The 14,662-nt window shown below is 42.7% G+C and overlaps 1 protein-coding gene across 1 annotated transcript in view; it reads left to right on the forward strand.

Moving 5' to 3' along the window:
- Window positions 1-321: 321 nt before the first annotated feature.
- LOC142831310 (connector enhancer of kinase suppressor of ras 2-like) overlaps window positions 322-14,662 on the forward strand; it is a 242,667-nt gene continuing 228,326 nt past the window's right edge. Inside the window, exons 1-2 of the mRNA XM_089781719.1 lie at window positions 322-498; window positions 1,385-1,541. Coding sequence (XP_089637845.1) covers window positions 322-498; window positions 1,385-1,541 — 334 coding nt within the window. The remainder of the gene's footprint in view (window positions 499-1,384; window positions 1,542-14,662) is intronic.

A 14,662-nucleotide genomic window follows, 5' to 3' on the forward strand; every position in this document is an offset into this window, starting at 1 on the left:
CATCTCTGTATCATAAACTACTTCTTCAAGAAGAGGGTTGGAAGGCAATGGCCTTGGGGAGCACCTAATGATGTAATAATAAATGATATAATAAGAAATTAAATCAATTATGTCCTGATGGACAAGAGGCAACTGGTTACAGATATAACAATCATTTAGGAATTGGCCATCTGTACACAGTCAGATCATAGACTGGTTATAGCAAAAAAGAGTCAAAATAATCATCATATGGGATGAAAGGATAAAGGCGCAAGTTAGGCACTGCATAAGAGTACAACAGTTCTGCTATTTAAGTATGCTGTCAACTCTGAGTCATGGGAAATGGATGAAACCAAAGCTATTGATTCTGACTACTATCACGCTGATAAATGTAAAACTGCTGCCACTGTGAAGAAACCTAAGAAGTCCAGAAACAGTCTTACCCAGCAAATGCTTGTTCTTCTTGCTAAGTGGAGAGAGATGGCAGCCCAGGGAGATACCAGCCTGGAGTATAAACTCGTCTGCAAAACATTGAGGAGAAAAGATGATAGATTATGAGCAGTATCACCTTGCAAAACAGCAAAAGGCAGTTGGAGAAAATGAGTTTGTGAAGAGCTCAGTGTAAAATCCAGCTAAGCCAAACTCTTCCAAGCACATTTGTTGATGAAGAAGATAGAAAAACAACTAACAGACTTGAAATGGGGCAAATTTGCTGGCGCTTTTATAGTGAACTATTTTCATCAGCAACAGCAGCAGAGTCATTGTACCTGGGCTCCGTAATTCCCAAACCTGATATGCTATGTGGAGAAGTGCAGCAGCCCTTCAGTAGATGAAGCTGGGAAGAGAGACAGGTTTAGACAAAGTACACGTAGAAGAACTTTGTGCAGGAGGTGATACACTCTTAAAAGCACTTAGTGAGAGATTCTCAAGATATTTGAAAGAGGAGAGAATTCCAAAAGACTGGAAGTAATTGTGAACTGTTCTGCTGAAAAAAGGCATATTGAGAAGACATTCACTACTACCAACTCATTTGCATTCTTTCTCATCTTTATCAGAATGATCTATGCTGTAGTAAGGGTATTCTTGAAGAAAACCTGAGAAGGGAACAGGCAGGCTTTCGTAGAGGTTTTTCCAGAGTGGACCATATTTTTGTGGTCACACAGATGGGTGAAAGGTGTACAAGATCCCACTATGCTTTTTGTTCATTGACTTTAAAAAAAGCCTTTGAGTCGGTGGAACAAAATGAAGCTTTCAGTGCTCTCCTTTTGCTGGGTGTCTCCCCTGTGTATGTTAGAATCATACAAGATTCAATGATGGACGCAATTATGGAAATCACGCTTTTTGATGATCCCTTGATTATTGAAGTTAAGTGAGGAGTAAAGCAGGGGACATTTGTTCTCCGAAGTTGTTTGCCAGCATTCTGGAAAACGTCCTGTGGAAGATCAAAGTGAAAGCTGGATTTCTGATTGATGGTGAGGGTCTTCAGATGTTCCTTTTCGCAGATGACATCATACTAATTACATCAAAACCCAAAACATTGCAAACCCTCCTCAATTACATCGGTAAGAACGTGAAAGCTAGTAGCTCTATCCACACTGGAGAACATTATGCAGCCGGATGGACAGTCCATTGAGTTAGTGGATCAATCTGTGTATCTTGGACAAGTGTTACAGATGGACAATGAGTTGGGCCTGGAGTTGAGCAGGAGGAGGAGGTTGGGTTGGATTGCCTTTGGGAGTCTGTGCAGTGTTTTTGTTGATGCCAAACTTTCTACCAATGTGAAAGCCCATCTCTAATATCAGTGTCCTTCCAGTAAGGGATGTATGGCTGTGAAACCTGGAACATGATGCTTACAGAAGAATTAAAGCTGCAACCTACCCAAAGAGCAATGGAAAGACAGATGGTGGGTGTAAGTAGGCTTCAGCATGTTACTGTTAACAATTTGAGTGCAAGAAGCAGTGCCAATGATATCATCCAAGTTATGTATGATCAGAAAAAAAGAGATGGGCTGGCCATGTAGGGAGACTGAGGGTATGTCTACACTACAGCATTATTTCGAAATATCTAATTTTGAAATAGTTAATTTGAAATTAGTTATTTTGAAATAACATGCCTACACACAAAATGCATTTCAGAAAAGCATTTTGCTATTTCAAAATAGTGCGTCCACACTGAGTGGATGCTGAATCACATTGAAGGCTGGCCAAAACCAGGTCCGGCAGGGCATCTGGTCAGGAGTTATTTTGTATGGCTGCTGCCTGAGGCTATCTGAGGCCTGTGCTTAAAGGGACCCCTCCGGACAGCTGGTTCTCAGGTTTCCCTGCTAGCTTGCCTACCTCAATGAGGGTATGTCTACACTACCCTCCTAGTTCGAACTTGTCTACACTACCCTCCTAGTTCGGATTTGAATTTCCCGGGCTTCATTTGCATAAGCGGGGAGCCGCCATTTTTAAAACCCCGCTGGTTCGAACCCCATGCAGCGAGGCTACACGGGGCATGAACTAGGTAGTTCGAACTAGGCTTCCTAGTTCGAACTAGCGTTACTCCTCGTGAAGTTCGAACTAGCGGGGTAGTGTAGACATACCCTGAGGGACAGCAAAGCATTTTGTCTCTGCGTGCTCTGGTTGCCCTCACTTGGGACACCACAGCATTCTGAAACATGGAGCCAGAGCTGCCCCTGGGCACTCGTGTGCTTCTCTTGAACGCGTTGCTGTGAGCCTGGCTGCGCTTTCTGCAGGCTGTCATCTGGGAGGTCCATCGGGGGGCTGTCAGTATCCAGGAGGCCCTGTGGGAGAGCTTCCACCCTGAGGAGCTCTAAGAGCCTCCCTGGTCTGCCCCACTGGGGGCTTATGCCTTATTCCTCCCTCATGTCCTTCCACTTACCCTTCCCTAATCTCCCTTCCTGATGTCAAATAAAATACACGTATTTTCATGAGTGTATTTTCAAATACACTTTATTTAACAAAACTGAAGGGGGAGGGCAGATGAAACTCTGGTGATACTGGGGAAAGGAGGCAGGAGAGAGGGAAAAAAAAGGATGGGAGAGGGGAGGGGGAAACCTGGGAGGAGGGAGCTGGAAGGGGGAAGCAAGGTGAAGAAGAAGGAGGGAAATTCACGGCTCAGGGTTGGGGGTCTCACCGGACCAACTTGATTTTCATGTGAATCTACTCCTGGGTTCGCATGTGGCCTTTGGTGGCCAGGCTGGCAGCTATCCTGCCATAGATGGCCACATTCCTCCATCTAGTGTGAAGATCATGGACATTGAGGGCATTCCCCCCAAACCTGAATAAGGTCCATGATCGCCACCTTGGACCAGGAAGGTGCCCACCTTCTCTGGGCCCTGGTAGACTCCTGGGAGCTAGCAGACTGCTCTGGGGAGTGGTGGAGGGCTGGCTGCCAGTGGCTTCCTGGCTCATGTTTTGGGGCCACTGGGTCAAGGGCAGTGACTTCTGGCTCTGGGCTGGTAGGTTTGCAGCTGGCACAGGCACTGAACGGGAGCAGCATAGTATTTCCGCAAGAACCCTGACAATCTTACATGAGAGCGTCAGTGTTCTTGCGGTAATTCAAGTGGCCAGTGTAGACAGCTGGCAAGTTTTTCCACAAAAGCAGCTGCTTTTGTGAAAAAACTTGCCAGTCTAGACGCAGCCCATTGGTATCCACAAGATGTAAAAAGAACAAGAGAAAGGCCTCCAGCATGTTGGGTGGATCCTTTATGGAGGATTCACAGAAAGATATGGACGAGAACCACGCAAGATAGGACAGTGTGAAAAAGTTGTGATCTTCATTGGTTGCAAGACTATCAGCACCGATGAAGTCATGGATCTTCCAAGTATTCCAGCTACATTAGAAATAACAACTTCCAAAATAACAAATTCAAAATAGTGTGTCAAAATCAAAACTACAGGGGAGCCTTGAAATTAGTCGAAGACAGGCTCTGTTGTTGTGGACGCGCTACCTCAGCCTAGAGCCCCAGGAAGCACTGGAGAGTATTTACTTGATTTACTCTGTGGGGGTATGTCTACACTACCCCCCTAGTTCGAACTAGGGGGTAATGTAGTCATTCAGAGTTGCAAATGAAGCCCGGGATTTGAATTTCCCGGGCTTCATTTGCATAAAGCCGGCCGGCGCCATTTTTAAATGCCGGCTAGTTCGGACCCCGTGCCGCGCGGCTACACGCAGCATGGACTAGCTCATTTGGAATAGGAAGCCTAATCTGAACTAGCTAGTTCGTGCCGTGTGTACCCGCGCAGCACGGGGTCCGAACTAGCCGGCATTTAAAAATGGCGCCGGCCGGCATCATGCAAATGAAGCCCGGGAAATTCAAATCCCGGGCTTCATTTGCAACTCCGAATGACTACATTACCCCCCTAGTTCGAACTAGGGGAGTAGTGTAGACATACCCTGGAGTAGTTATTTTGAAATAGCAGCAGCAGAGCATCCACACCAACACTATTTCCATATAAGCGTTATTCTCTGAGAAAAGCAGAAGTACAGATTTCAAAATAACCAGCCCGTTATTTTGAAATAACAGTCTTGGTAACGTGGACACTTTGCTTATTATTTCAAAGTCAGGGAGGTTATTTTGAAATAACTTCCAAGTGTAGACCAAGGCTGAAAGAGTGCTCATTCCAGCGATTAAGAGTGACTACAGTGCACATAGTCACAACACTATTACGTGGACAGTGTAAACATATTCTTAGAGGAAGAGACAAGCTATGAAACTTCAGAGCTCCTTTTCAGTTCTATATAAGGAAATCAAATCTAAGTGTAAGGTGGGAAGGATTGTTAAGCATTGTGAGTTAATACATGTTGTAAGAAACCACTTACAATGAAATTGGCAATTAAAACCTCTGCAATTATAGGACAACGGACAGTTAGTAGGTTACAAATTGTTGTAATAAGCCATAAAGCTAATGTCTTTGTTTAGTTTATGGGTTTTATTGTGTAGCAGAACCATGAATTTAAGATCCCATACCCATCTTTGGGAGTTGTTGAGCAGATTTCCTGTGAGATTGAGGACTAATACTGCAGATATGGAGCAATGGCTTTCTGAAAATGGTACAATGAATATAGGAAATTAAAGTTTGTATTTATAGAAGGATGAAGAAAAACAGTGGATGGACACAGAGGGAGAAGAAAAACAGGGCTACATCCAACATGAGGAATCATAGTGGTATCACAATACGGAAGGGTATACTCCAAGCTGTGTAACCTTCCTCAGAGTTCAGGAATCCTCATCAGAATTCTAGATCAACAGTAGGTTTTAAGAGCTCCCATTCATCTTCAGTGCCAGTAAACTTTACCCAACAAATACCTCCAATGCCCTCTTCTGTTGTTCTCAGCAAACTCCTATAGAGTGATCACCCTGCTTATTCCCAAAACAAAGTCACAAGTCCCAGTAATCATAGTTCCACACAGCTCTTGGAAGTGACGGCTGAAGACCTCCCAGACTTGGGGGTACATGGCTTCTTCTTCTCCACCTTAGGGGTGTGATTCCTCATCTCTCAGTGCTGGAGCAGCATAATAGTTCTTCAGCACGATGGTGGATAGGTTAGGAGCAGGGGTGAAGCACTGTCTGCTGGCAGAAGTAGCCAGCTGCTTAGTATGTCCTCCCTGTGACAGAGACCCTCCCCCCCCAGCCTGGTTAAGCACTGTAATACATTGACTAGGGAAGCTGTAGAATCTCTATCATTGGAGGTTTTTAGAGCAGGTTAGACAAAAGCACCTGTCAGGGATGATCTAGATGATGCTCGATCCTGCCATGAATACAGGGCCCTGGGCTTGATGACTTCTCAATGTTCCTTTCAGTTTTATGATTCTTTATAGTAGTTCCTGGAGGGGGCTTAGTGGACATAAGTTTAGGATTCTTTTAGGAATTGCTTGGGGAAGGATTTGATGACCTCCTTAGATTCCTGTGTGAACTGTGGTTTGGGGTCTTCTCTAAGTTGTTTATAGTAGGTGGTTTCAGTTGTTCATTGGCTTTGTTGACAGTCATCACAGTCGAGGGCTATCATGTCTGCTGGCTTGGTTGTTATCTGGTTGTGGATTTCAGGGGGTGTATAACTAGCCTCTCCACAGTGGTATGATTGTTGCTGATGTGATATTTGGTAAGGATTTCACAACTGTTTTCCCCCCTCCCTCCCTGAAGCAATCAAGATGTGATTTCATCCACCGAGGGCGAGTCCAGTCAGTCTTTTTTTCTTATGACTGTCAGTGGGGACATGGTGTTTGGAGGAGGTGTCATCTTTATTGCAGATTTTGCAAAATAAATTTTAGTTCTAAACATGTTAGTACAGCACTGGTTTCTGTGGTAGGACAGAAGTTAAGTCCTTTGAAGGGCACAGATAATTCTGCTCCATTTAGAGGTGTCCTTTATAGGACGATGATAGAGTGCCATGGATCTTCCTTACAGTGGGTGCTGGTGTCTGGTGTTTTGTGGCATTTTTAAATTGATTCATGGGCATCTGGTACTATAGTCAGGGGAAAGCATTGCATCCCAAACTGCCAGCCTAGCCTCACTGACACTCCGCCACCAGAACACCTACTGTAGGCATTCTGGGAGTGGAGTGTTCCTCTGGAGGTTGAAGGAAGCATGTGTCCACCCTCGCACCCTGCTTCCCTCCCTGTGCTCAGGGGCCAGGGAGGCTGGGGGGTGGGAGGGGGCACATGCCTGCCCACCCTTCTTCCCTGCCCCTGGTGGTGGTGGGGAGCTGTGTGCAGCTCACCGTGCCTCCTCCCCGTGGTAAGGGGGCAGGAGACAGCTTGGCTCCCATAGAGGGCAGGGCCCCAGCAGAAGGGGCGGACCTACCATCACTGACTGCCCATGATCTGATTCCACATTTTTTTGTGCTGGATGGCTGTCATCAGGGTTGGGTTTGTTTAGGTTTTTCTATTTGTTTTGGTTTTCCAGAATAATCTCTAAATAGGTTCCTCCCACACACTTTCCAACATGTGGGAGGATGTGATAATTTCATGATATTTTTTTAGCTACTTTGCTTGTGTTTTAATGGCACTATAGAATTTTAACTGTTTGGCTTGATTTAGTGGCACTGCTTCAAATGTAATCTTAGAAACAGATTTCTAAACATTCCTTGTTTGCTTACAGATTGAATCAGCATGGAGATTTTACTAAAGTAGCTCTAGTACAGAATCACAGCTGTAGCAATAAAATGTTGCATTAGTAACTAACTACTATCATCTTATTTTCCTTGTGTGTGAATTTTTTTGCTTTGGATTTTATTTGGGGGTTTATTATGAAGTACATGACCAAGAAATCAGTTATGAAGAAAATTAATGTGAAATATTTATTTGTATTTTTAAAAATAAAATCACTCTGGTGTGGTAGAGTACTAAGTCACATATGCAACCAAAAGAGTCCAGATACATTAAATATTGATCATAAAAAGGTTTTCTGAAGTGCGGTAGCAGTTTGAAAGCATCTACATGCAACTGGCACACTTACAAATCATAAGGTATGCTGAACAAAACTATTTTGTGCCAAACAAAGGCTTTTGAACTTCTCAAAGAGATGAGTGCTAAATTTATCTCAGGACAGAGGCATTTGGGGAGCTAGTGCATGACTAGCCTTTTTCCCCTTAGTGGTGTGAATAACCACAAAATATTTTTATAACATATCACCAAGAGAAGATGAGAAGTTGAGAAAAGGAAATGCTCTTTTAAGGTATTTCTGTTCCTAGCCTAACATACATATTCAAAAAAACTAGGTTTGTTCAATCATAATCTTCTGTTTGTAATTCATTTGCTTGTTATCTATCCTCCTCTGAATTTATATGCTATATCTTTACAACTATGTATGCATCATTAATGATAGCCGTTATATGATCTTTATCAGCTCGTGCCAGTTGCAAGCCTGCCAGCACCCAGCCAGCAGACCCTGCACCTGGCACGGTACGAGCCAGCCACCCGCTGCCACCCAGCCCTCCATCTCTTCTCAGGACCAGACTGACTGCCCTAATCCCCATGGCTGACATCTTTGCTAGGTACCTAAATTAATCCCTTAGTCACTGGGTGCTCGTCATGACATCCCCCAACTGAGGCAGACAGACATGCAGAAAAAGAGAAACACAAACAGACAAACTCTCTGAAATATTTAGTAGATAGCTGTCTCTTTCTCCAGCACGTCCCTGCTGGCCCAATGAAGTTATAGCTGTCCCAGTCCCCATCTCTGGGCCCTGGCTGCCCCCTCTCCTGTGGTCATTCTGCAGTATAGCTCGCCTGTCAGACTCTTTCCTTTCAATGTTATGAGAAACAATTGAACTCCATACACATCCCATTATGCTGGCACAACCAAACCCTGACCTTTAATTTGTGATAAGAGGAAGCTGCATACGAAACTTGGTGGCCCTAGCTCTTACAGTTTAGGAGGAGTTCTTGAACAAACAGACTCACGGATGGACAGACAGACATGCATTTCTAAAATATATAGTAAGAAGATTAAATTATTCTTTCTGAAGTTCCTCTGTGTGTAATCTCTTAACACTGCAGTTATGAATCTTCACCGTACCTCTAATTCTGTTTGTAGAGAAACACCAACAATACCACTTAAATAAATCAGCATTCAGATCGATAATGGTTTTGTGGAGAATATTGTATTTTCCTCTTCATGTATATGCTCAGAGATCTACAACTTTGAATTGTTTGGCTTTTTCCAAAACTGCATCAGATGTATTTAATATTTAACTCACATTGGTAAAAGGACATCTTTTTCTTTCCTCTTCTTCAAATGATTAAAGCTAATTATATATAAAACACTTGGTAATTCCCTCTGATTCTTGTTTTATAGCACTCTGCAAACATTGGAGTTGTTCCACTATGCATACAAATTGCAAGTCATAAATTCTTGAGCACTTTGCTTCCATGCAAACACTAAACCCTATAGTCACAGTTAATTGCAAACTCAACAGCTTTAGCCTTTGAGTTTGCAAGATCCACTCGTACTAATGCAAAACCATAGCCACCACATTACTCACTTTGTTCAGGGTGTGCACACAAATTGCCACAGATATGAAGAAGAGTAAATCAAAGTTAAATAAAATAATATTTGGCAACAGCAGATGGTCTTCTCGGCAGTGCATTCTATGGACATTTCAAGAAAAGGGGTGTTGCCTTGATGAATCTTGTGTGTAATGTGTTTGAAATGACTCTCAATTTGTGGAGAACTTGTATTCTAGTAACTGGATCTTAACCTATTCAATTTGTTTTGATATCAGATGCCACTTGGATGAAGCTTAAGGTTATAATTTTTATTATGTAGTATTTATGTACAGTGTTTCCTTTTTAAAACCATTCAAAATGCCTTAGATATTTGAATAACATTACCCCAGAGTTTGTAACAGTTGCTAGTATTCCTAGGTGTTCCCTATACTTTTCATAGGGGTGGAATGTCTAGTGTAGACAGAGATGATTGAGCTGCCTATACTTAAGGTTGCCCGACACTTCCATTATGAAACCCGATTTTCAGTTCCTTGCATTAGTGCTAAACTTTAACCATTACAGCTTAAATTTTGCATGCAGAGTTTGTGTTTCAGACTAATTATTTTTGTTTATTTTTGGAACATATAATTAAACACTATTATGAAGCATACTCCTGAGAGAGAAGAATTATATTTGTATGAATAGCCTTAATTCTGGCATTTTTTAACTTTTGAGTGATTGAGTTAGCAATGTCCTTTTACCATCCTGTGTGTTTTTATGTAAGTGTTGGGAGTACCTAGGGTGCTGCAGATATGCAACATTTATCTAGGTATCCAAGCATGGGTTGTGCTGCTGATCTAACAAGTTGCTTCCTTTGGCTAAAGGTCTGATGTGCTCTCACTTCTGCAAGTTCAGTAACTCCAAGCTGCTGAGTGTAGCAGGGGTATAGACATACTCACACTTCATGAACCAGCTTTCCAGGTAATATCTGTTCATGTGCTCGATCTCTAGGGATGGCCCAAATTTTTCTCTTTTAGCTGGTTTTGGATGGAATTTTAGTGGAAATTGTCTGTGTTAAGCTAAAACATAGATATTTTTTCATCAGAAAAACTGAAAATGTGGGGGCTGAAAACCAAAATGTTCGGTTTTGTTGAGCAATTTTCAGCTAATTTTTTGTTGGAATGTTCTGTGGGGGAACTCCTTCCATTTGTCTGCTAGCTCTAATAATCTCACTGCTGAACAATATGTGCAGATTGAAAGGAAAAGAATGCTAGGACCTCAGATCTGGAAGCGGGGGGAGGAGGAGGGGCAGGGGAGGGGGGATGGATGGATGGTGTGAGACACCTAGATTCTGAGACCCAATCCTGGAAAATAGAGATTTTAGAGCTGTTTTACCTAATCAGAGTTAAAGTTTTAGTAGTGAAGTTTTTACTTCCAATTTTTCGTTGCACAACATGTGATTAATTATGTTATACTGAAAGCATTATTATTCATTAGTACAATGTGATGACACAGAAAACTGAATAGTCCATTTCCTATAGTTTATGGCACCATGTTGTACTAGTAATGTGTACTAACATCCCTTTAGTTAGTACATAACTCATACTAACAGTTAAAATACCAAAGTCAATAGAAGCCTGTTAAATCTGGTCTAAACAACTGAAACCGGATAGTCATTATGGAAATTGGGGAAGCAAATACTGCAGTCAGAAAGTCATGCTGCTTGCACAGAGCGCCTTTCTAAATAATGCCACTCCACTTCATGATATAACTATAGGTAAGAAAATCTTAAAGAATAACCTGCTAATCAACAGTACTGAAGATTGACACAAAATGTAGCACTTATTTGGTGGTATTTAGAAACCTCTTAGTTGTTAAAACAGGCAGCAGCTTTCTGACAGTCTTGAAACAGAATTGCAGCTTGGTGAGCAGAAAATGAGAGAGCTCTCAAATGTAATTATCTAAGTCATTATTTTCTCTGTAAAATGAGAAACTGAATAAAGGTGATTGAGTGATCCAGGGGGTAAGAAACCTAAAATCAGCACTCATCATTTTTCTAAATGGCGTTGTAACAAAAGTATTTTACTGATTTGATTTTGATCTCAAAGATCTAACAGGTCAAATAAAAAATTAAGTGTTTCACATTCTTTAGCAAAATCATATAACTGGTGTTAAACTACAGGGAACATGTCAACAATAAATATACACTAGTGATGTTGCCACTCAAATGTATAGTTTTATGCTAAGTATAAATGATGGTGGATATGCACATGTGATATTGTTTGGACCTCTGTAATCTGGACTTTCCTCCTCCGGCAACATCTGTGATCTGACATCTGTCAGTGCTCCAGAGCTGGAGCACTCATGGGGAAAAGCCTGAGCCCTGTGCTCAGCATCTCCTCCTGTGCCCGCCCAGGACTTCTGTAGCACTGCAAATAGCTCACTTGCATCATTCATGCTCAGGGAGGGAAGGGTAGGAGTGAGAATGAGAGGCCACTTGGGAGCAGAGACAGGGCTGCTGGCTGGGAGCTGCCTAGGTAAACACCTCCCAGCCAGAGCCTGCCTCTAGCACCCCCCCTTGTCTCTCTCCGCAACACCTCTTCCAGGTCACTACCCCCTCCGAAACCCTGCACTCCCTCCTATATCCTACCCCCAGGCCAGAATCCTCTCCTGCACCCATACTCCCACCCTACCCCTCAAGCCCCTGCCCCAGATTACAACCCCCTCCTTCACCCATACTTCCTCTCAGACCCAATACCCTCTCCTGCACCCCAGTCTCCTTCCACAAACTCCTTTCTGCACCCAACCTCCATCCCACACCCCCTCCACAGAAGTGCAGCCCTTGACCACTTACCAAAATCTTGAAGTGGCCCCCTATTAAAAATTATTGACCGTGCCTAGGATAGAGTAGGTTTGTGTTCCATTAACTTATTAACAAAGCCAAACAGTGGGAAGAGGGTGCATTTTGAACTAACCAAGCATATTATCTGTTTGGAGAAACACCATATGCATGCAGAGTGGAATTAAAATTGCTTAAAAGGGAATAGAGCAGCCTTGAAAAAAAGAGGATTAGTGGAAATTGGAACAAGTTTGTTTTGTTATGAGGCTCTCTACATGCACTCAGCACAGCAGTACAGCAATAGAAATGGTGATAGCAACTGGTAGTTGGGAGCAGAATGATGAACAGCCTTGTATGAGAGTGGAATAAAGGAGTCAGACAGAAGAGGGTAGACTTGAAAACAGAGACAGTGGAGTTGACAAAAGAGAGCAAAGGCAGAAAGCAGCGGCAGCAGCAAGAGAGGCTGGTAGAATGAAGAGCACAGAATGACTAAGAGGAGAGAAGAGAATGGAAAAATGAGCAGTGTTGAGAGAGCTTTTGAGTGCTAAAAAGTGTGAATATACAATGAATAAAGTACTTTGGGATTTCTGGCATGAAAGATGCCATGTAGATTAAAGAAATGATTTAATTAATGCAATTTTCCACATCTTACTTACATTGATGTTCATTACAAACATATGCAAACTAAAAAGGTGTCAGAAGACTTTATTTGAAAAAATAGTGCTTATTTCAGCTTGTCTTGTAAACATTTTAACATAAAAATGAACAAGTGAATTCACATGATGGATTAAAATTACATTATCACACTTTCAGGGTAACTGCACCTGTATTCCCCTTCCATTGTCTCTTGAGGCACCCATGTGAAGAAAGAAAGAAGAAATTAATGGAGATTGCTTCTCTCTTAGAACTGGAAGGGACCTTGAGAGGTCATCAAGTCCAGTCCCCTGCCTTCACAGCAGGACCAAGTACCATCCCTGAAAGTTTTTGCCCCAAATCGCATCCACAAGGATTGAACTCACAACCCCAGGTTTAGTAGGCCAATGCTCAAACCACTGAGCTATCCTTCCTCTGCCATCACCTTTCCTGGGTGGAGATCCATTTCTCACTTCTAGGCAGGCTTTGTCTCTGAATGTAAAGCATCCAGTTTATAACACAAGAGTGAACTTTGCAATTGGCATTATCTGCCTCAGTTTACCACAACATTCAAAGCAGAGGGTGATGAGATATTCTGGAATATCAGTAAGCAGGCATATGTAAGTAGCATGTATCAAATGACCAGGCAGAATATACATGCCTTGATCCTTGGAGTCAGATTTTGAGACACATGATCTCATAGGGACTAAGGGCTGAAGTGTTTGTGATCACTCAATTCATGACTTGGTTTCCAATGTATATCTGAGCAGCTTCACGTCTTCTGTAACTTTTGACAACCTACAACAGCCTGCATGGTGCTGCTACAGCAGTTGGGGCTTGGCAGAGCACCACATGTTCCAGGGCTGTCCATGTTCCCTTGTCTATTTGTGCCCCTATGATAGAGGGGAGAAAGGTTCATGGCTGGTTCTACACCACTGAAGCATTACCCAATACTAGGGGAATCCCCACCAAAGTACTTAGGCCAGTTTTGCATCGAGCATTGCAAAAATCTGGCCTATGGTGTGCAGGAGGAAAGTTGTCTTATGGAATTCAACAAAAAGGTGCAGCTGGAAAGTCTGTTTCCTTCCATTGTACTTATTTTTTCAAGAATTGACCTCCAAAGCAGCTCACTTAAATGAAATGCAATTGTAGCCCCTTTTGGGGGCAGCAATTAAGTAATGAATCACAGGTTACTTCCTGTGCCAGCCCGCTAAGCAAAACTTGGAAAACAAAGCATCTGGAATAAATACTGACCTTCATTAACCCCATTTGGGATTTTTTTTTTTTCAAATAAATGGTTTGAAACATACTGTAAATCATCATACTGAACATTATTAATATGCTTCTTCTGTTTTGAAAATGCATCTGCTTGTATAACCATAATAATTATCGCAAAGGGGATACTGGATACTATATTTTTATTCTAGGACCTCAGAGCATTTTAAACACTTGAATCCTCACAATACTCCTGTGAGACAGATGAGTATCATTATACAAATGTTATGGTTTAGGAAATGGGGTAGGAAAATGTTAGGGCAGAAGGAGTGATTTGTGGAAGGTTACACAGCAAATCAATGTCAGAGACAGAAATGAACCCAGAAGTCCTGATCCCCAGTCTCCTGCTCAAATTGGTAGAATGCTAAATTACTCTCAATGTTCAGAAGACACAATTACAATTCTTTAGGATGGAACTCAAACCAGAAAGTTGGCCTCTTGGCTTTTGACATGCAGACTGCCACCCTCCCCCAGACATAGACACAGACACATACAGATACTCTCACTCACTCAGGGTACGTCTAGACTACCGCGTTTTGTCGACGGAAGTTTTGTCGACAGATACTGTCGACAAAACTTCCGTCGACAATTTGCGTCCAGACACATGGAGTTCTGTCGACAAAGCAAGCCGCTTTGTCGACAGAACTCCATAGTCTGGACGCAGTGTTACAGGCAATAACACCTTCTGTCGACAGAGTCCTGTCGACAGAAAGTGTTATGCCTCGTAAAATGAGGTATACCAGCGTCGACAAAACCGCGGAGTTCTGTCGACGTTATGTCGACAGAACTCCGCGGTAGTGTAGATGCTGGTATTGTTTTGTCGACAAAAGTCCACTTTTGTCGACAAAACTAGGTAGTCTAGACACACCCTCACTCTCTCTCTCTCTCTCTTTCTTTCTGGGAGGGGTATGGAGCTGAGTGGAGTGAGTAGAGTGGGGGTCAGGGCATGGGGGCAACAAGAAGTGTGTGTAGGGATGAAAGGAGGGGCAGAGCTCTAAGTCC

Source organism: Pelodiscus sinensis, chromosome 13 (assembly GCF_052426305.1).
Source record: "Pelodiscus sinensis isolate ZL-2025 chromosome 13, ASM5242630v1, whole genome shotgun sequence".
NCBI classification, from domain to species: domain Eukaryota; kingdom Metazoa; phylum Chordata; order Testudines; family Trionychidae; genus Pelodiscus; species Pelodiscus sinensis.